General features: G+C 40.4%; 1 protein-coding gene across 1 annotated transcript in view; it reads left to right on the top strand.

Moving 5' to 3' along the window:
* The first annotated feature begins 2,323 nt into the window (after positions 1 to 2,323).
* LOC131144500 (cysteine-rich receptor-like protein kinase 2) overlaps positions 2,324 to 22,886 on the top strand; it is a 31,251-nt gene continuing 10,688 nt past the window's right edge. Inside the window, exons 1-3 of the mRNA XM_058093193.1 lie at positions 2,324 to 2,574; positions 4,720 to 5,537; positions 5,711 to 5,824. Of these exons, the coding sequence (XP_057949176.1) occupies positions 4,775 to 5,537; positions 5,711 to 5,824 (877 nt within the window). The 5' untranslated portion in view covers positions 2,324 to 2,574; positions 4,720 to 4,774. The remainder of the gene's footprint in view (positions 2,575 to 4,719; positions 5,538 to 5,710; positions 5,825 to 22,886) is intronic.

The following is a 22,886-nucleotide window of genomic DNA, read 5'->3' as shown; positions in this document are numbered from 1 at the left end:
TTCTTCACACGATCAAAGTTGACACCCAAGCAAGGCCGATGGCAGGAATTCTTGGTAGAATTTGATTTTTCCTTGAGCACAAGGCGGGGTGATTGAACCAAGTTGCGGATGCACTGAGTAGGAAGGCCAAGCTGGTGGCCTTACAAATGGTAGCACATTTGACTTTGAATACTATTGCCACAACGATGCGGGAGCACATCAAGGAGAACTTAGCTAGAGATCCAATTGTGTAGAACTTAATGAAGCTTACCGAAGAAGGGAAGGCACGACAATTCTGGATGGAAGATGGATTACTGATGACCCATGGTAACCGACTCTTTGTGCAATGAGTTGGTGATCCGAGGAAGACATTGTTGAAGGAATGTCATGATACCATGTGGCCCGGACATCCAGGATGGAAGGACACTTTGGCCTTACTGAAGCAGGGGTATTATTGGCCGCACATGCGTGATGATGCGGTTGATTATACCCGAACTTGTCTCACTTGTCAACAAGACAAGGTGGAGCGGAGGAAAATTGCAGGGCTGTTGGAGCCCCTACCAGTACCATCCAAACAGTGGGAAAGTGTCTCATTGGACTTCATCACTAACCTGCCCAGAGTGGGAGAAGCAGGGTCTATACTTGTTATCATAGACAGGTTTTTGAAGTATGGTACATTCATAGCCGCACCAAAGTACTATTCGGCAGAAGAGATGACACAATTATTTTTCAAGAATATTGTGAAATATTGGGGTGTTCCCCAAGACATTGTTAGTGACTAAGACTCAAGATTCACCGACAACTTCTGGACAAAACTTTTCAGAATCCTCGGTTCACAACTTAAAATCTCTTCGAGTTATCACCCACATACAGATGGATAGTCGAAGAGATTCAATGGGCTATTGGAAGAGTACTTGCGCCACTTTGTCAATGCCAACCAAAAGAATTGGGTGCAACTACTTGATGTGGTTCAGTTCTGTTTCAATGCCCAAAAGACCTCAACAACTAATAAGAGCCCTTTTGAGCTTGTTACATGCCAGCAGCCGTTGTTACCTCACATAGTGGATGAGCCATATAGAGGAAAGAGTCCTAGGGCGTACATCTTCACCAAAGAATGGAGACAGAATGTTGAGATTGCCTGAGCCTATTTGGAGAAAGTTACTACGCGGATGAAGAAGTGGGCAGATCAGGGGAGAAGACCGTAGCACTTAACCGTAGGTGACTTGGTGCTTGTTAAGCTCAATCTTGAACACGTCAGGTCACTACGAGGACAAGATAGGAGATTACTTCGCAAATATGAAGGACCAATCCCCATCTTGGCCAAAATTGGGAAGGTCTCCTACAAAATCGACCCTCCGACTTGGATGAAAGTGCATCCTGTGTTTCACGTCAGCTGCCTCAAGCCGCACAACGCCGACACCGACGATCCAAGCAGAATTCAGTCAACCAGAGCAGAAGTGAGTATAGTTCAACCTGATAGACGTGAAGTTGAAGATATCTTTGTAGACAGAGAGTTCATATCCTCAAGGAAGAAGCGACAGAAGTTCTTAGTGAAGTGGAAAGACCTTGGTGATGAAGAAATCAACTGGGTTTCTACGGAAGATATGCAACCGTTCGTGCACAAAATTGAAGTGTATCTAGCGTCAAAGTCTATGAGGATGTCGACCGCATAAGTGGGGGAGAATGTCACGAGCTAAGCTTGTGACCGCTTGCCTCATGTGTTTGGGATGAGTTTCCATCATGTAAATACTAGTGTAGGGTTATTTTCTAATATTTATTTCATTGTATGCTAAAAAAGGCAGTACGACTCCTTGGTCACTTTAATGTTTCCTAGTGTCAGAGTGAGAATAGCCTAGAAAGCTCTTTTGGGGAGGGTGAGTGTTCATCAGTCATTGTAAAACTCACTAGTTATTGTCAACGTGTTTATCTTACTTGCCTCCCTCGCTAAACACACAATGTCAACGCACGTGTTGTTAATGAATCACGTTTGCTTCAATGTTTACTACTTGCTTGCCACGACTTTCATGAATTGATTACTATTTCCACTGCTATTTGAATGAATGTTAATGATAGTGTTTCGTGGAGGAATGTTGGTAAATGATAGGTTGACTAGTCAATCAAGAGTGCTTTAGCTAGCACCGCATGACCCTTTCACAACTGTGTGAAAATAGTTGGACCGTGACACACGACATTGTCCCCGGGCCCGAAAACAATCTCGGAGACTCGGAGGCCGACTCAAATTACTAGGATAACCTACCAAAATCAGTATGCCGTCTTTCCAATATTCAAGGGCAAAACAGGAAAATCAAGAAACGTGAATACACGCAACCGTCAAGACCTTCTCTCCACCCCTATTTCTCGTTTACGTTTTCTCTATTGGGGAAGCTGGTGGCTCCATTTTTGACTTTTGGAGCCAAAAAACTGTGTAGCATGTGTACAAGAAAAGGGGAACCCGCTGTCTGGTTTTCTCCCCATTGACCTCACTTGACTGGTGGAGCCCGACTTTGGTCTTCAATGGCTTTCCTTGATCTGTATGCATTTATAAGGAGAAGTCCTCGCTGGGCTCTCCAGTTTCAGCCATTCTCTGCGGAAAAGGTACGAACACAGATCCGAATTCTTCAAAAAATTGATGTAATTGCTGAAGTTCTAGGTTCTAATTCTCAATTAAGATTGGTTGATTTGCGTTGCTGTTCACGTGCATGTTGTTGAAAAGGGTTTCTATCAAGAGCTCTGAAAGTAGATGATTTGATTTGCATAGTTTTTTCTGGGATTTTCTGCGAAAGGAATTGGGATTTTATTGGTATCTGATGCGCTTTAGCTCTTCCATTTTTTTTTTGGATGTTAGTTTGCTCGTTTTTTAGTGCACTGTTAGTCTTCTATGCTCTTATGATGTCATTTGAAGATGGAAAGAGCCGTGTTCTGTTATCTGCAATTTGCAACATATTGAAGAAGAACAAGAAGCAAGGCGAGCAAGAGATTTCGGTGCAAAATTTAAGTACGATCAAGCGTTTTTAAGCAAGTTTGGGTTTTCAGTTAGAGAAATGATTTTCTTATGCGCAACCTCGAACTTAAAAGGGCCTGAATAATTCCAAAGTCAGTGACTAATATGACTCTAGTGGATTTACAGTTTACTAAGGCCTTAACCAAGATTTAAGGGGACTTTAACTATTCCAAATAAATTAAAGAAAAAGGCAAGTAAATGAAGCACATTGATGCGAAATAAATCACGTCAACATGAGGCTCTTGTTGTTAATTAGTGAGTCCAGGTTACAAACATTTGCTTCAAACCCAGCCATTGATCGACAAACTACAAATTATGAAGAACAGATGAATTTCTGAGCCATGTCTTTTCTACTTGAACCTAAACTGTTCTGGACTTGGCTCTGTTTGGAGATCCTTTCTGTATGCATATTGATCCAATTTTTAGTGAGTGTTATAAGTGGTCTCATACGCCACCTTCACTAACAATCTCCTGGGCTCCTAGCTGGGGGTTACTCTGTCTTATGACTTATCTCAAATGCCAAAGACAGTTTCTCCCTACATGCCTGTTATTCCATATGCATGTTCCTTCTTAATTGCCCATGTGTTTTCTCAATATCTCTTCCCTATAACTCACATTAACAATCTCAAATTAAATTGAATATGTTTGCCATGCGTCGGCCTGTAGAAAAAATATCCTTTGTAATGAAAGTTGTACACTATTGATGATCCATTTCTTCCATCCCTTAAAGATTATAAAAGTAACATGGATAGGTGTCTGTAGCTATGGGTGGGGAACATGTTGGATTCGATGTATGCTTTTGTGGTTTTTCCATAGATGAAAAAATTGTTGTACTGGAGCATGTGTTCAGTGATGGTGTGTTTATCTCTAGTAGCTACAAAGAAAAGTGATGAAATATTTATAAATTTTTATGTGATTTTCCTTTTTATTGCATTACTAGATGTCTTTCTTTGGTTGAGCTTTCCTAAACTTCAGCTTAGAAGATTGTTTTCGAGTGTTCATCTGTAACTGCTCAGCAATTAATTAATGGTGGGTAGCTGTTGGTATGGGGTGCATGCAATTACTCAGCATCACAGGACTTAATTGTCACACCAGTAAATGTTTGGGGTGGTGTTTGTACTCGTGATAAAGTTCGCTCCAAGGCCCAAGCAGTTCACTGTTCAATGGAAGTTGATTGTAAATAGTAATATTTTAATGATATTCACAGTTGAATGTGATATTCTCATGGAGTTCCTGTATAGAAACTGCATATTCATGTATGCATGTGGCAATATTATGATTGTGACAAAATGGAGGAAATTTTGTACCATTGTGTATGGGACTATTATTTACTTTTAGCCAGGGCATGAACAACCCATCTGTCCAAAAATAGTAGGAAAGAATCAATGCTGATTACTGCTTACATTGCTTTGGTCTCACAACCAACTTCTTCTTGAGATTTAGACATTGAATCGTGCATTAGTGAGTGTCAAAATATTGCAATTCCTTCCCGAATCCCAATTTAGTAAGAATGGGCCAAAGGTAGTAAACTGTCTGCAGCAGTCCAGCCACAGGCTGGCACACGTGTTTCTGCAACAAACTATTTTGGTGATATTTATGCTTATAGTTCTTGGTTTATTGTCTTTGTTCATGTGTCTCAATGCGTTAACTTCTTTCTGTTTTTCTTTTTTTAATCTTCACTTAATTTTTTTAATTGGAAAAACATAAGTAGTCCTTTCTCTTGTATTCTGCTTTCACAGCCTCATAATCAAAACTGGAGATAGACAAGCTTTGGAGGCCCAGATAATCCTTAAAATGGATAAAGCAATAATAGATGCCCTTTTTCCATTCATTCTATTCCTTCTCATCACAAGTTTGTTCATAGAAAGAGTGACAGGAGATGCAAGAGCCCAAACTATTGAAGTTATATGTGGGAACCAGTGGCAGCAAAATTCTATCATCTCTGTCCCAAACTTTGTTGCTACAATGGGGAAAGTTAGCGAGCAAATGCAAACTTCTGGTTATGGAGTAGCTCTTTCAGGCACAGGACCTGATTCAAACTATGGCTTGGGCCAATGTTATGGAGACCTCTCTTTAACCGATTGTGTAATATGCTATGCTGAGGCACGGACTGTTCTTCCCCAGTGCTTCCCTCATAATTCGGCTCGCATATACCTTGATGGCTGCTTCTTGCGATCCGATAACTATAGCTTCTATGGCGAATATATAGGATCTGGAGACAAGGCTCTATGTGGGAATACAACCCGGAAGAATTCTGCATTCCAAGGGTCAGCAAGGAACGCCGTGCTGCAAGCAGTTGCGGCTGCACCGAACAATAAAGGATATGTGCGAGCTGAGGTGCCAGTGTCAGCAGCACGAAATGAGTCAGCTTATGTGTTAGCTGACTGCTGGAGGACATTGAATGCAAGCTCTTGCAGGGCATGTTTGGAGAATGCATCTACAGCAATACTGGGATGCTTGCCTTGGTCTGAGGGGCGAGCACTATACACTGGTTGCTTCATGAGGTACTCCGATAAAAATTTCCTCAATGCAGAAACAGGAAATGGAAGCTCAGGAGGTAAAATGAATTGTATTCTTCTTTTCTGTGGTGCAAATTGACCTAACACGATCCATTTCACCAAATAATTGATTAGATTTGAATAATGCATTAGTGATGAAGCTTATGGCCTATGGGGCATGGAAAGTAGGTTTCTTATACTGATGGTGATTTTGCCTTGATAACTTCTGCAGGGACCAAAATTGTGATTGTTGTTGTAGTAGTTTGTTCTGTGGTTGTCTTGGCAGCTGGGATCTCTATTGGAGTTTATTTTTGGAAGCGGAGAAAAATTCAAAATAAGAGAAGAGGTATTTTCTGTTTCTTATATATAATATATGATATTTGTTCGTATGGTATTGTACAACATCCACCACATCATCAACCGAGCCCTAATCCCACTAGGTAGGTTTGACAATGTGAATCCTTTTGGCCATTTTGCACGATCTCAGGCAATATTTTAGAAAGTAGAAGTGCTGTCGAATCTTTTCTTACTAGTCTGGTCCAAGTTACACCAGGTCTATCCCATCTTCTTGTACAATATTCTGACATTAACTAAATTATTCTCTCATAAGAACTTCATATGGTCTATGTTAAAAGTGACCAGACCATATTAATCGTGCTTCCTTGATTGTATCTTTTACAAATACTATGCCTAGCTTACTACAAATGTGTTCATTCCCTATGTTATTTTTAAAGTGACACCCCTCACCCATATGTATTCGCATTTCAACTACACTTGCTTTTTGGATATGTTGTTCTTTAGTCATCCAATATTCTGATCTATTTATCATACTTGGTCTTCCATCATTGTCTTATCAAATTTTTCTTTTAGTTTTAAGGGGATACTCTACGATCACATAGCACACCAGATGCAATGCTATGTATCATATCTTCTTTGATTTCTCCTCTTGCTTGTATAATATATCTAAGGTAACGAAATCTACTACTTTGAATGACCATTTTTTTTCCCCATTTTCTTCACAATTTCTCCTAGAATTGCTAAAAATTGCATCACATGCATGGACGAGGCTAAGTTTTCATGGGTGGAGGGGCCAAAATAAAAGATAGTAGAAAGAAAAACTAAATTGTAGCATATTCATGGTAATAATAATAAACATAAAAGAAAGGCGGTGAAGGGGAGAAGGCGTACCCCCTTGGGTTTTGGTAAGGAGGTAAGGGTTTAAAGGGCACCAGCCACCCTAGGTTTCTTAGAGTCATAAAACAAAAAGATATAAAAGAAAGCTAAAAAATGATGTGGAACTTTAAAGAATATTTTTATTTGTTGTGTATTTAATTTTTTTAAAAAAAAATTCCAAATACATAGACCAAGTTAATTATGCTAGAGGAAATAATGAATAAAAAATTTAGTAAAAGAAACAATTAAAATAAGACCAAAAGATTGTTATCTGTTTGTACATAATGCATGTCTCTAGACTTTCTACTATTAACTAAGGGAAGATGAAGCATTTCTAAATCTAACATTTTTCCTCCTCATGATTCCTAAAATGCCTCAGCCTTATTCGGTATCCTTTACTTACAACATTTACAAGCTACGGATGCATAAGTAATTGAGCAAAAGACACTAACCTCGCTGAGTTTTGGAAAAAAGATACTCACCTTCCTTGAGGTTTCAAAAATCCCAGAGGTCTCATATGAGATTTCAAAAACTCCACATACCTCTCTCGACATTTAATTTTTGGGACACTTGGACTCCTCAAAAGGTTTGCCTTGGGGAAACTTGCGCCCTTTTAGAAAACCTTAGGGAAGGTTTGTGGGATTCTTGAAATCTTAGGGGAGGTCCCTGAGATTTTTGAAACCTTAGGGGAGGTGAGTGTCTTTTAGTCAAACTTCAAGAGAGGTCAGTGCCTTTTGCCTAAAGTTATTCACAAACATTTTTTAACTATAGGAAAGAGTAATTGAACAGAGACTAAGGTTAGAGAAGAGGGTTCGGAAAATGAGTTTCGTTTCATGTCTAAGAGATAGATTTCAGAAGTTATATGTATGTTTGGGCAAAAGACACTCACCCCCTAAGGTTTGGAAAAAAGATAGACCTTCCCCGAGGTTTCAAAAATGCCACAGGCCTCCCCTGAGGTTTCCTAAAAAGACATAGACCTCCCCTAAAAAAACTTATCTTTTTGCAAAATACAAGGGAAGGTCTGTGTCCTTTTGGCAAACCTTAGGGGAGGTTCTTGAAATTCTTGAAATCTCAGGGGAGGTCATTGTCTTTTTGCCAAACCTTTGCCGCCCGGGGGGGGGGGGGGTGTTAGTTTCCTTTGCCTTATATCTTTTAAGAAGATTTATAGTAAAATTTAGTGAAAAGAAGAGGGACTTGCGCATGATTTTATTGATTTAGGGAAAGAATAGGATACCGAGGAAGTTTTGGTGGATTCTAGAGAAAAAAGGGGAGTTTGCAGTAGGTATATTGATGTATGATAGATTAGTGACTAGTGCTAGGACCACAAGTGGAGGGTGTAGCACCCCGAACCTGCCAAGTGGGGCCCAGGGTGCTAATTAAAAATAAAAGCTCAAAGACACTCTGATACCATAAATATCGCAACCCGCCCTAAACAGGGAATCTTGGGTGCACCTGTCATTACTGATAAACAACCATACAGCGGAAGAAAAACACCTCAATCACATTACCAGAGTTCTAACTGTCCCCAAATACATATATAAAACTATCTGTTAATATAATACATCCCAAAAATGACAAATATGATAACTGGTGTCTCACCAGCTTTGTCTACTACTCCCAAAAATCTAATCTCAGCCCCGTAGTAAGCTAGGCACTGTTCCCTGAAGGACCTGAAAAATGGGATGGATAATGGGGTGAGACACTTCTCAGTAAGATGGATTAAGTTATCATCAGTGTGTGACTATCATGAGTTTTCGTGTGAACATATTACTTTCATAATTTAACTGTATCTGAAATGACATTTTAAAGCTGCTCTGTTCTGTAATATTGAAAATACATATAATTTCTGAATAATATTGTTGGCTCAATATAGTCCATTGATAGTAAATTTGCCCATATATGCATAAAAGACACACCCTGTACTATAAAACTAGTGTCGTCACACTCTCTCATCGACATGCTTTCCCCCATGACAAGTTGTGTGACCCGAAAGGCTGGACTTAGCATATGGCCGGCCGACCATAGCTAAGTCAAAAAAGGGTAGTAAGTACGGTTGTGCCTACCCTATACCCGGAACTGCATCGGGAGGGGTCATTTGGAACTACATCGGGAGTAGTATTGTACCCAGGCAATAGACCGACTATCCATCATCACACTATCATCCCAGTGTGATTGCATACCTAAACATAGTTACGGTACCGTGCTCATAACATACATCTGATTCCTCAGGGTTCTTAAATCATATATGACAATTTACATAATAAAACTGTAATCATAAATTCACTTTCATAATCTGTATAAAACATGAACTGATCATTATTCTGAAAAATAATTGTCATATCCTGTTCTGGTATTAAACCGGCATATCAAACTCGGCTTCTAGCCGCCATATCATAACTTGGCTTATAGCCAACATATCACATCTTGGTTTATAGCCACCATGCATCTCAGCTTATAGTCGTCATATCATACTGAATCATAACTGTATAAATATTCTGTTCATTCATGCCTTTTAAACCATTCTCATGCCACACAATTTTCAACTGATAGATCATAAATATAATAAGCTGCCTAGAAAACATACAAGTTGCTGAAAAACAAGGTATGAATATCTCCAGGGTTTAATTTAACTCAAACTATATATATTTACTGAAAATAGGAGATGTTCAACTCATTCACCTTAGTTTTCCCCAAAAATGTATAAAAGTCAAAACAACCATTTTCATATGCCTAATTTGTTCAAAAAACCATATATACTGTTTCTGTAAACATATATAGCTCAATTTAATCGGTTCATATTTCAAAAATAATTAACATAACTTAATCCCCTTACCTGTTCTTGAAGAAACTGCCTAAAACGAATGGGAACCGGAACCCTAGTTGATCAGATCTGCCGAAAGTCAACGGCCTATGTGCTGGGAGGAGGGAGGGAGGATCGAGGAGCACCTGTAAGACCCGGGAGGGTTTTAGATAGAGAGAGACTAAAACCGTAGGAGAGAGAGAAAAGAGAGAGAGGAATTTATTTTTTTCTCTAAAAAAAATAAGCTCACCTCAATAAATAGCCCAGCTGGCCCGCTCGAAATCGTCGACAGTTTCCTGAACCCGTCGATGGTTTGGCCATTTACCAAACCAAAATCCCTGTATAATTGCTCTCGGTAGTTTGGTCCACAGAGAAACTGTCGACGGTTTTCCTGAGGGTGATGAAACCGTCGACGGTTTGGCACTTAAAGTGCCCTTGGTAGTTATAACTGTCGACGGTTTCACTGAGTTCTCTGAAACTGTCGACAGTTTGGTCCTGAGCCAAATCGTTTCCCTTCATTTTCTTTCCTTCTCTTTTCTTTTTATTTATTTCTTTTATTTTCTTGGTTCGGATTACTACATTCTCCACTCCTTATAAAAATTTCGTCCTCGAAATTTGCTAACCGACTTTCATTACCATCATTGGATTATCGCTGATTTGCTGGTTCAAGTCTAGGAAGAGTCGGCGGCCACCCATATAGCAGCCCTTACCCAAGTTTATTAACTACCTTCACTTATGGTAGAGGGATACCGTAGTTACACACAATGTCTGAGGAGATTACAATAGCCATACAAAACTCTCCCAAAGACCATCCATATACTAAAACCGTAAACAAACCAATAACACTAACAAACCTACTCTAAACAACCTATATACAAAACTAAACACTTAGCTACTATCATACTTACTTGTCTAGTGCTGAGTTTGTCTGAAAAGCTTTGGGTACATTTGATGCATTTCTATCTCTAACTCCCATGAAATTTCCTTCATTGCGTGATTACGCCATAGTACCTTCACTAATGGAATTCTCTTAAGACATGGCTCTTGTTCCTATTGTTCTAAGATCTGAATTGGTATTTCATCATATGCCAAAGTGTCCTTGATCTCCAAAGACTCATAGCTAATCATGTGCGAAGGATCTGAGACGTACTTCCTCAGCATGGACATGTGGAAAACATCGTGGATCCTAGATAGTGCTGAGGGTAACGCTATCCTGTATGCCATCGAACTAACCCTCTCCAAAATCTTGAATGGCCCGATGTATCTAGGGCTTAGCTTACCCCTCCTTTCGAATCTCATCACTCCTTTAATCGGAGCAATCCTAAAAAATATCACATCTCCTATTTCGAACTCTAGCTCTCGCCAGCGTGTATCCGCATAGCTCTTTTGCCGATTCTGTGCTGCTTTAATCCTTTCCCTGATGAGCTTGACCTTCTCAGAGGTCTGTTGAACAAGTTCTGGCTCCAAAATCTGCCGCTCACCAACCTCATCCCAATACAACGGAGATCGGCATCCTCGACCATACAATGCCTCATACGGTGCCATCCCGATACTGGCGTGGTGACTGTTATTGTAAGCAAATTCAACCAACGGCAAATAACGAATCCAATTACCTCCAAAATCCAGTACACACGCCCGCAGCATATCCTTTAGAGTCTGAATTGTCCATTCCAACTATCCATGGGTCTGTGGGTGAAATGCAGTACTAAACGTGAGTTGAGATCCCAGTGCTTCTAGCAAACTCTTCTAGAACCGGGAAGTGAACCGTGGGTCCCGATTTGAAACGATGGACACAGGCATCCTGTGCAATCTGACTATCTCTTGAACATAGAATTCTGCCAGCCTATTCATGGAGTAACTGACTTTAATCAGAATGAAATGGGCAGTCTTTGTCAGTCGGTCTACAACTATCCAAATGACATTCTGTTCATGAAGTGCTAATGGTAATCCCGTGACAAAGTCCATGGAAATGTGCTCACACTTCCACTCAGGAATGTGAAGTGTTTGCAATGGTCCTGCGGGCCTATGATGTTCGGCCTTCGTCTGCTGACATGTCAGACACTGCTCTACAAAACGGGTGATCTCTCTTTTCATGTTAGTTCACTAGAAAGATTCCTGCAGATCCTTGTACATCTTAGTGCTCCTGGGATGCACTGTAAAGAGAGTGATATGCCTTATCCAGAATGGTTTGCTTGATCTCAGCGTCATTTGGTACACATATCCTAGTGTGAAACCTTAACAACCCATCGTCTCAGACATTAAAATATGTCATCAACCTACTCTGTATGCCATTTATAATCTTTACCAGTTCTGCATCTTTCGTCTGAGCTGCCCTGATCCTTTCTCGTAAGGTCAGTTGAACTACTAGGCTAGCAATGAATGCCTGGTGATTTCCTGATCCGATGCTGAGCTACTATTGTTGACATTGACGCACCCACTGACCTCCAACTCAATGCATCAGCTACTACGTTAGCCTTTCCTGTGTGGTAACTGATGGTATAGTCGTAGTTCTTTATCAACTCAAGCCATCTCTGCTGTCTTATGTTTAACTCCTTATGAGTGAAAAAGTACTTAAAACTTTTATGATCAGTAAAGATCTCGCACCTTTCACCGTATAGGTAGTGCCTCAAGATCTTTAACATATAAACTACCGCTGCCAATTCCATGTCATGCGTCGGGTAGTCCTTCTCGTACTCCTTGAGTTGGCGAGAAGCGTATGTGATGACCTTTCCCTTCCGTATTAGGACACACCCGAGTCCTTTCTGTGATGCGTCATTGTAGATCACGAATCCACCATTTCCTGATGGAATGGTCAAAACTGGGGCTATGACTAGACGCTGCTTCAGTTCCTGAAAGCTCTGATTGCACTCACTAGTCCACTCAAACTTCACGTTCTTCCTCGTAAGCTGTGCCAGAGGACCTGACAGTTTAGAAAATTCCTCTACAAATCGGCAATAGTATTCGGCTAAACCCAAGAAACTTCTAACCTCATGCACGTTCTTCGGTCTCGCCTAATCAACTACAACCTCTACTTTGCTCGGGTCCACTGAAACACCTTCCCTGGACACTACATGTCCTAGAAATGCAACTTGTTCTAACCAGAATTCGCATTTCCTAAATTTAGCAAACAACTTCTTTTCCCTAAATATCTGAAGTACTTGTCTCAAATGAGCTTCATGCTCCTCAAGGCTCCTCGAATAAACCAGGATGTCATCGATGAACACGACCACAAACTAATCTAAGTAATCATGGAAAACCCTGTTCATCAAGTCCATGAACGCTACAGGAGCATTAGTCAATCCGAAAGGTATAACTAGAAATTCATAATGACCATACCTAGTGCGGAAAGCCGTCTTCGGTACATCATTTGACTTAACCTTCACCTGATTCCCAGATTGCAGATTGATCTTGGAGAAGACTTGTGTGCCCTGTAGTTGGTCAAACAGATCGCTGATGCGGGGTAACGGGTACTTATTCTTCACTATCACTTTATTGATTTCCCTATAGTCGATGCACATCCTCGTCGACCCGTCCTTCTTCTTCACAAACAACACCGGTGCTCTCGAGGATGATACGCTCGGTTTGATAAACCCTTGATCAAGTAGTTCCTGTAGCTGTTCCTTTAACTCCTTTAGTTCAGCTAGAGCCATTTGGTATGGAGTCTTAGAAATCGGTGCTATCCCTAGAAGCAAATCGATGACAAACTCCACTTCGCGATCAGGAGGCAATCCCAGTAAGTCCTCTGGAAAAACGTCTGAGAACTTCCTCACAACGGGGATGTCCTCCAGCTTAAGTTCCTTTTTCGATGCTTCTTTCAAAAACGCTAGGTACCCCTGGCATCCCTCCAGAAGTAGCTTCTTCGCCTGAATTGCTGAAAGAATCTGTGATACAAAACGCACACACGATCCGACAAATTTAAACTCCCGCTCCCCTGGAGGTCTGAACACTACCTCCTTCCTGTGGCAATCAATACTTGCGTAACTAGATGCTAATCAATCCATCCCCAGAATGACATCAAAACCGTGCATGTCAAAAACAATCAAGCTAACAAGCAGCATTCTCCCCTGAATCTCCACTGGGTAGTCTCTAATCACTTTGCTACAGACTACAATTGACCCTGTTGGTGTGACTACCGCTAACTCGGCATCTAACAACCGTGTCTTTACCCCACAAAATTTGATGAACTCTCGAGATACAAAAGAGTGTGTCGCTCCTGAATCAAAAAGCACAATAGCTTTATTTGAAAGCACATAAATGTTACTTGTTACTACATCTCCTGCATTCTCGGCGTCGCCTGGAGTCAAGGAATACACTCGCGCTTGGGCTGTGCGCCTCTGGTAGTTCCCGCGCGGTGCCTGGTTACCTCCCTTATACTGGTGCTATGGGGGTGCGTGATTCAACGTCGCGCGACAGTCTTGCGCTGTATGCCCGGTCCTACCACACCGGAAGCAGCCACTTGATCCACCCCTACACTCTCTCAGATGCCTCTTGCCACATGTAAGGCAAACAGGGTATGATGGAATACCCTGAAATGTCCTACCACCCATCTCCCGTCGCTAACCTCCGCCATCACCATACCTCCTCTAGGGTCCCTGCCTCGCACTTGTGTGAGAACTAGAAGGTATATGCCTCTTCTTCGGGTTCTGAACCCCCACAACTCTCAGTCAGCTCATCTTTGCCACGTTGGCCTTATCCACCAGTGCAGAGAAATCCTACACCTGTAGCACAGCTACCTGCTCAAAGATCTCCTGCCTTAGACTCTTGTCAAATTTCCGAGCCTTTCTGGATTCGTCTAGTACTATATAAGGAGCAAAACGAGATAGTTCCACAAATCTGGCGACGTACTGTTGAACCGTCAGATGTCCCTAAGTCAGGTTCAGGAACTCTTCCGCCTTTGCGTCCCTAACGGAGGTTGAAAAATATTGGTCGAAGAAAATCTCTCTGAAGTGGCCCCAAGTCATCACCACCGGTACCGGTCTCTACTCCTCTAGCAGCTTTACCGCTTGCCACCATCTCTCAGCCTCTCTCGTCAATTGGAACGTGGCATAGAGTACCTTCTGCTCCTCTGTGCATCCTAGTACGACCAAGATCTTTTCAATTTCCCGAATCCAATTCTCCGCAATGTTGGGATCGATACTTCCCGCGAAGGTAGGAGGATTCAGTTGAGTGAATTGCTCAATAGAACACCCCAGTTCAGCAGTGGGACGATCCTGCCCTCGAGAACTCCGCATGACCTCAGCCATAAACTACTGAGCGAAACCTCGCAACACGACTGTAGAATCGCTGCCACCCTCGTGGCTAGCCCCTTCACTGCTACTCCCTCCAGCATTTGCATTACTGTCCCTGGGATCCATCCTAAAGATATATCCAAGATGATTTTAAAATTTTAATATCCTAACATGTTTGGTGCAATTATAATACTAAAAGACCCCTTTAATAAATTCCCAGTATCCGGCCTAAATCATAACCTCCGAATTGCAACATTCTACTCTACCAACCTAATATTCCTGCTCTAGTTTCCAAGTTCTTGTCCCTCCGTTTGGAAACAAAACCGTCAATGGATTGCCATGGTTTTCTGAACTCGTCGACTGACTCAGAAAATCACAGAAGTTTGTCAAGGGATTTCTGCCTCCAGGTTAATAAACAAAACTCGAAATTGCGACCCAACCTAACTTGAACCTATACTCTGGTAAGATCATCTGACAAAGTTTTCAGAACCTAGTAACCTAGGCTTTGATACCGCTTGTAGCGCCTCGAACTCGCCAAGTGGGGCACGAGGTTCTAATTAAAAATAAAAGCTCATAAAGACTCTCTGATACCATAAATATCGCAACCCACCCTAAACAGGGAATCCCGGGTGCACCTGTCATTACTGATAAAGAACCATACAGCGGAAGAAAAACACCTCAATCACATTACCAAAGTTCTAACTGTCCCCAAATACATATATAAAACTATCTGTTAATATAATACATCTCAAAAATGACAAATATGATAACTGGTGTCTCACTAGCTCTGTCTACTACTCCCAAAAGTCTAATCCCAGCCCCGTAGTAAGTTAGGCACTGTTCCCTGAAGGACCTGAAAAATGAGATGGATAATGGGGTGAGACACTTCTCAGTAAGACGGATTAAGTTATCATTAGTGTGTGGCTATCATGAGTTTCCGTGTGAACATATTTTAAAGCCCCATAGTAAGTTAGACACTGTTCCCTGAAGGACCTGAAAAATGAGATGGATAATGGGGTGAGACATTTCTCAGTAAGACGGATTAAGTTATCATCAGTGTGTGGCTATCATGAATTTCCATTGATAGTAAATTTGCCCATATATGCATAAAAGACACACCCTGTCCTATAAAACTAGCGTTGTCACGCTCTTTCATCGACATGCTTTCCCCTATGACAAGTTGTGCGACCCGAAGGCTGGACTTAGCATATGGCCGGTCGACCATAGCTAAGTCAAAAAAGGGTAGTAAGTACAGTTGTGCCTACCCTATACCCGGAACTGCATTGGGAGGGTCACCCGAAATTGCATCGGGAGGAACTACATCGGGAGTAGTACTGTACCCAGGCCACATATCGACTATCCATCATCACACTATCATCCCAGTGTGACTGCACTCACTGCCAAAACATAGCTACGGTACCGTGCTCATAACATACATCTGATTCCTTAGGATTCTTAAATCATATATGACAATTTACATAATAAAACTGTAATCATAAATTCACTTTCATAATTTGTATAAAACATGAACTGATCATTATTTTGAAAAATAACTATCATATCTTGTTCCGGTATTATATCGGCATATCAAACTCTTCTTCTAGCCGCCATATCACATCTCGGCTTATAACCGCCATATCACATTTCGGCTTATAGTCGTCATATCATACTGAATCATAACTGTATAAATATTCTGTTCATTCATGCCATTTTAAACCATTCTCATGCCACATAATTTTCAATTGATAAATCATAAATATAATAAGCTATGTGGAAAACATACAAGTTGCTGAAAAGGGTATGAGCATCTCCAGGGTTTAATTTAATTCAAACTAAATATATTTACGGAAAATAGGAGATGTTCAACCCATTCACGTTTGTTTTCCCCAAAAATGTATAAAAGTCAAAACAACCATTTTCATATGCTTGATTCGTTCATAAAACCATATATACTGTTTCTGTAAACATATATCTCAATTTAATCGGTTCATATTTCAAAAATAATTGACATAACTTAATCCCCTTACCTGTTCCTGAAGAAACTGTCTAAAACGAACGGGATTCGGAACCCTAGCCGATCAAATCTGTCGAAACTTGACGGCCTACGTGCCGGGAGGAGGGAGAGAGGATCGAGGAGCGCCTGTAAGACCTGGGAGGGTTTTAGAGAGAAAGAGACTAAAACCCTAGGAGAGAGAGAGAAAAGAGAGAGGAATTTATTTTTTTCTCTAAAAAAATGAGTTCACCTCTATAAATAGCTGAGCCGGCCCGCTCGAAACCGTCGACGGTTTCCTGAAGCCGTCGACGGTTTGGCCATTTACCAAACCAAAATCCCCGTGTAATAGCCCTCAGTAGTTTGGTCCATAGAGAAACTGTCGACGGTTTTCCTGAGAGTGACGAAACCGTCGGCGGTTTGGCACTTAAAGTGCTCTCGGTAGTTATAACCGTCAACGGTTTCACTAAGCTCTCTGAAACCGTCGACGGTTTGGTCCTAAGCCAAACCGTTTCCTTTCTTTTTCTTTCCTTCTCTTTTCTTTTTATTTATTTCTTTTATTTTCTTGGTTCAGGTTACTACAGAGTGTCTATGGACCTCGCTTGGGTTCGTCTATGGCTGAATTCAATGGTTGTATTAATAGATGTGGTTTATTGGACCTTAAATTCGAAGGAAGTCAATTTTCATGGTGTAACGGCCAACAAGGTTTGATGAGAAGCTGGGCGAAACTAGACAAAGTGCTGATTAATAATGTTTTTTCTATAAAATATGGTGAAGCTAAGACATCTTTGTTGAAAAGGAATACTTCAGATCATTCTCCTATCATTTTACAGCTGTGTGCGAATATGGAGAGGTATGGGCCAACGCCTTTTAGGTTCCAAAACATGTTGACGTTGCATGGGGATTTTTTGGAAATGGTTGAATCATCTTGGAAAGAACACATTGTGGCAGATTCAGGATTGTGTAAATTGGTGGGTAAATTGAAAAGGTTAAAACAAAGACTTAGGGTGTGGAATAAACAGGCTTTTGGGCGTGTTGGTGGTTTTATTCAAGAGTTGGAGGAAAGGGTGGAAAAATATGAGAATTTACTACAGACAGAGTACTCGGAATCAGTTGAAGAAAAGTTCCTTATTTCTAAGGCTGAATTGGGGGTTTGGTATAAAAGGGAAGAGGCTAGGTTGGCTCAGCAAGCAAAATTGAAATGGTTGAATGATGGTGATCAGAATTCAAAGTTTTTTCATGCTGTGATTATGCAAAAAAGGCGTAACTCTTGTGTTTATTCAATGGTGCGCCCTGATGGTTCGATGTTTTAAAAATATGCAGATGGTCCACGATGAAGCTGTAAATTATTTTGAGCAATTCTTGAGGCAAAATAGTTCTGTGCAAAGGTCAAATCTAGACGGTCTTATCCACCCGGTGGTTTCTGAGGAGGCTATAGGTCGGTTGAGGGAAGGACCGACTGAGGAGGAGGTTTATGAAGCTATTTCTTCTATTTCCGTGAATAGTAGCCCGGGACCGGACGGGTTTGGGTCTTCTTTCTATAGTACTTGTTGGAGGATTATTAAAAATGATGTGATGGATGCGGTAAGAGAATTCTTCAGAGGTGATATGTTGCCTTGGTTTTTTTGTTCCTCTTACATAGTACTTATTCCTAAAGTAAAGGATCCTCAATCGTTTGATAAATTTCGCCCAATAAGCCTTTGTAAGGTAATTTATAAAATTTTCTCCAAAATCCTTGTTGGTAAACTTTTGTTGGTGATGAGTGATTTAATATCTTTAGAACAAGGTGCTTTTGTGAAAGGGAGGAGTATTTTTGAAAATATAACGCTTGCTCAAGAGATGACAAAATTATTACATAGGCAGGTGAGAGGAGGTAATATAATGCTAAAGCTTGATATGAGCAAAGCGTATGATCGAGTGGAGTGGCAGGTGGTAGATCAGATTTTTCATGCTCTTGGTTTTCCAGACTGGTTTTGTAAGTTGATTCAGAATTGTATTTCTACTCCTTGGTTTTCTGTCATGATGCATGACACGTATAGAGGTTTCTTCAAGTCAAAAAGGGGCTTGAGGCAAGGGGATCCGTTGTCCCCGTGTATTTTCATCATCATGGAGGAAGTTTTTTCTAAATTAGTTCAAAAAAGGATGACTGAGAAGAGGATTTTACCGTTTACACATCCGTGTGGTACACCTATTATATCACATTTAATGTACGCGGATGATGTTGTTATATTTGCTAATGCTGGAAAAAAATCTGTTAGATAGATAATGGAGGTGATCAAGGAGTATGAAAGTTGGACTGGCCAAAGGGTGAATAAAGATAAATCAGCTATTTTTTTCTCAAAGAAGTTGGGTGTTCTGAGGAAAGAAGAAAATTTTCAAGAAACTGGTTTTAGTGAGGGTAAATTTCCTTTTACGTATTTGGGTGTGCCAATAGTGGATGGTAAATTGAAGGGCTGTCATTTTGACCATTTAATTCAAAAAATAAGTAAGAGAGTTGAGGGCTGGAAAAGTAGACTGTTGTCTTAAGGAGGTCGTCTTGTTTTGTTGAGATATGTGTTGTCGAGTATGTCATTACATTTGTTAGCTGTTCTAAATGTCCCAAAACTGGTGTTAAAAAAGATACAAGGTATGTTTACTTCTTTTTTCTGGGGTTTTAAGGATGGAAAAGAAAAAATGAAATGGAGGGCTTGGAAGAAATTGTGTGTTTCTGTAGAGGAGGGGGGCATAGGAGTTAGGGACATTTCAGAAATGGAACGGTCTTTGTTCATGAAGTTTGGTTGACATTTAGTAACTCAAAATTCTTTATGGGTTAGATTTTTTAGAGCTAAATATGTGAAGGGAGGACACATTGCTCTTTGCAGATCTCATGGATCGGATTCTTTCTTTTGGAGGAAAGTTCTGCGGGGTATGCCTGAACTTTTATGTAAATCTAAGTGGAAGGTTAGAGAAGGAGATATAAAGTTGTGGTATGATAAGTTTCTAGATTCGGGACCTTTGGTTGCAGAGTGTCCAGATGGTGCACATTCTCATATCAGATTAAAAGACTTAGTTATCAATAATGTGTGGGATGTGAAAAATTTGCAGAGAATTCTGGGGTTTAATAAAGCGGAAAAAGTGATGGAAAAGGTGGGAAATCTTAGAAACTCTTCAGACATACTGCTTTGGCTCCCGGAAAAGGATGGTTGTTTTAATACAAAGTCCGCTTGGGATGTTATCAGAGTTAGAGCTCCAAAGTTTGAGTGGGCAAAATGGGTTTGGAATAAATGGTTACCAAAGAAAATTGCTATCTGCATGTGGAAGGCCGCTTTTGGGTGTTTAAGTGTTGATGAAAAGGTGAGAAGGGTGGGGGTTTCGCTAGCTTCGGCGTGTAATTGTTGTGAGATGAGGCAGCTAGAAGATATAGAGCATGTGTTAAATAGGGGAGAATTTGCTACTGAGGTTTGGAGGAAGGTTTCGGTGGAGGTTGGTGTTCCTTTCCTTAGACAACAAAGTTGGAAAGAAAGAGTCCAAATGTGGTTTAATAGGGCTTCCAGATTTTCTCAATTGGGATCATTGATGGGTTTGATTCTTTGTTTAGTAGTTTGGAGGTTGTGGAGAAGGAGATGTTTAGCTAGAATAGAGGGGAAATTGGAGAATAGTTTAGATGTGTGGCTGTCCATTAAATATTGGGTGGGCGTTTTGAGCAGGAACATGACAGGATTCACTCAGTTAAAGGATGCTGATTTTCGGATATTGCAGAATTTGGAAGTGCAAACTGTGAATAAAAGAAGTAAAACTATGCAATGTGTGAGATGGCTAAAACCGGGGCAAGGGAGGTTGAAACTAAATTTGGACGGAGGCAGTTTGGGGAACCCAGGGCCGGCTGGTGGTGGTGGCTTCCTTAGAGACCACACAGGTACTTTTGTGTTTGGTTTTTCAAAATATTTTGGTTCTTGTTCAAATAATGAAGCTGAATTGAGAGCTGTGCTAGAGGGAATAAAGATTTGCAAACATTTGGGCCATAATAGTATTGATATTGAATGTGATTCGAAAATTGTTGTAAATTGGATAAGAACAAGGAGGTGCTCCTTGTGGTATTTATGAGATTTTTGGGAGCAGCTGATTGGTTTATTGGAGGGAGTAGACTTTTCGATAAAGCATTGGTATAGAGAAGGAAATAAAGTGGCAGATGCCTTGGCTCGTCAAGGTGCTAGGGGGAGGAATAAGTTGTTTAGTAGTCAACTCTTTAGAGTTATCAATGGGTTATATAAATTGGAGAAGATGGATACGACTTTTTTGAGGTATGTTTAGCTGATTTCCTGTTGGTTTTGGTCTATGCTTTTTTTTATTTATCTTTTGTTTGTTTTGTTGCGTGATATTTGGTTTGTAGGTCCTTGTTTTGTGTTTATTTGATTGGTTTGGTAATCTTATTTTGGCTGGATGTTGGTGTTGTTATTTGGGAGACATTTAAATGTTTGTCTTTTGTCCCTCCCTTTAAATATCTTGTAACCATGGTATTCCTCTGCCAAAAGTGAAGGTTTATCAATAAATCAATGGAGGTCCCGCCCTTCTTTAAAAAAAAAAAAAAAGTGTCTATGGAATTTTCAGTCACAATAGTTGTACATCAAGATCTAATTTATGCCCTTATCTTTTTGCATTAGTGATGGATTGATTTACTAGGAGTACCCAAAATGAGGTTGTGTATGGTTCTTTGTAGAGGCTTATTCCAAGCTAGGATGATCATGGTGACTGGCATGTTAAGGGCCGCCTCCTTAGCCATTTCAGTAGTAGATTCATCACTTACGGAAAAGATTTCAGTAAAATTCTATGTTCCCATTAGACTTTTGGATTCCTTTGTTATTTTCCTGATAACCCTTCTTCGTGTTTTGTTCCCTACCCCATTTTCATATAACTCAGTGTTGGTCATTTTATTTATATATTCTGCTCCTGTTCTAATGACTACATTGCCTTTAATTCCTTTACCTTTCTTCGTTATATGCACTTCCGACCACTCTGACTTCTTCTTAAGCTATAGATTATTAAATAAATTAGGGAGATTATGTCAAACTTGGTAGTTTTTTCAAAGGCATTCTTCACTCCTTTTGAGCCATTAGAAATTTTCTCAGCAATTCTTTCTTGTCTCAATGAATTGTTGTGCATTTCAACATTCTCTGCGATTTTGTTTTGGGCATCTATATCGGGGTTAGGTGGACTGTTGTTTCTGTTTTTTTCTCCTTCTGCTGATGACCACTGAGCTGTGACTTGATAATTCTCTTGTAGTAACTCATCATTCCTTATGTACAATGGATTAACAGTCAAGACGACTGTCCCATTTCCTTCATTTGAATAAATAAATCTCTGGGTCCTCATGTGCTTTCGAATCCGCCAATCACTCGTCATCCCTGACCTGGGTCTGTGTCTCTCACTTTGTCCCCTTCCATTTCTTCTTCCTGATGGTTTTCTGGTTTCTCTCACTCTTGTTTCAGCCAATAGGATGCTCTGAGATGTGGTCCATACAAGTCCTCTCTGTTCTCCTTTACAATTCTTCTTTCTTGTAATTTGTTATAAATATGGCCTAGTTTTTACGGCAACAATATCAGAAAGTCTTTCGTACTTGAATTTTACCCAAATATTACTGTTGTCCTTTCTCCTTAGCCAAAATCTCTTGATATAAGGGGTTTTTTAAGATCCACCACAACTATGGCGAGGACGAATTTTCTCCAGGTAGCCATGAGCTTATTTGAGATATCCAACTCTAGGACCGTTTCATCTATTCCACCAATTCTGCTTATGTTCTCCTGATTTATATCAGATGGTGGGAGCCCCACTATTTGTATCTAGGAAGGCCTTTTGTTAAAAGATAATTCTTCAAAAGCCTTCCTATAGTGTATCCATACATTAAAACAAGAAGGTGCCCCATTATTGACAAAGGACCCTCCTTCAATATCTTCCTTTTGTCACTCTCTTTTTTGAAGTTGAAACTGAAAGCATTCTTCATATCTACTATTGTCACTTTAATTCCTGCCCATGACTCCATGCCATCCATATTATGTTTTTGATGGCTTTTTTTGTTCAGAGCTTTCTTTATAAGTATTTTCCCAGCTATGCAGAGATTTTCCAGGTTATTTGCTGCATTGTCATGGTCTTCAAGTGTTCGGTTAAGTTGTTTCATGGTTTGAGTCTCCATTCTTTTACGAGTGCGGTTCTGCAATTGGATTGAGACAGGCTCAAGAGCATT

The sequence above is a fragment of the Malania oleifera genome, chromosome 12 (genome assembly GCF_029873635.1).
Source record: "Malania oleifera isolate guangnan ecotype guangnan chromosome 12, ASM2987363v1, whole genome shotgun sequence".
Classification (NCBI taxonomy): Eukaryota; Viridiplantae; Streptophyta; class Magnoliopsida; order Santalales; family Ximeniaceae; genus Malania; species Malania oleifera.
The sequence above is the reverse complement of the archived record's forward strand: the minus strand, read 5'-3'. Positions and strand labels throughout refer to the sequence as shown.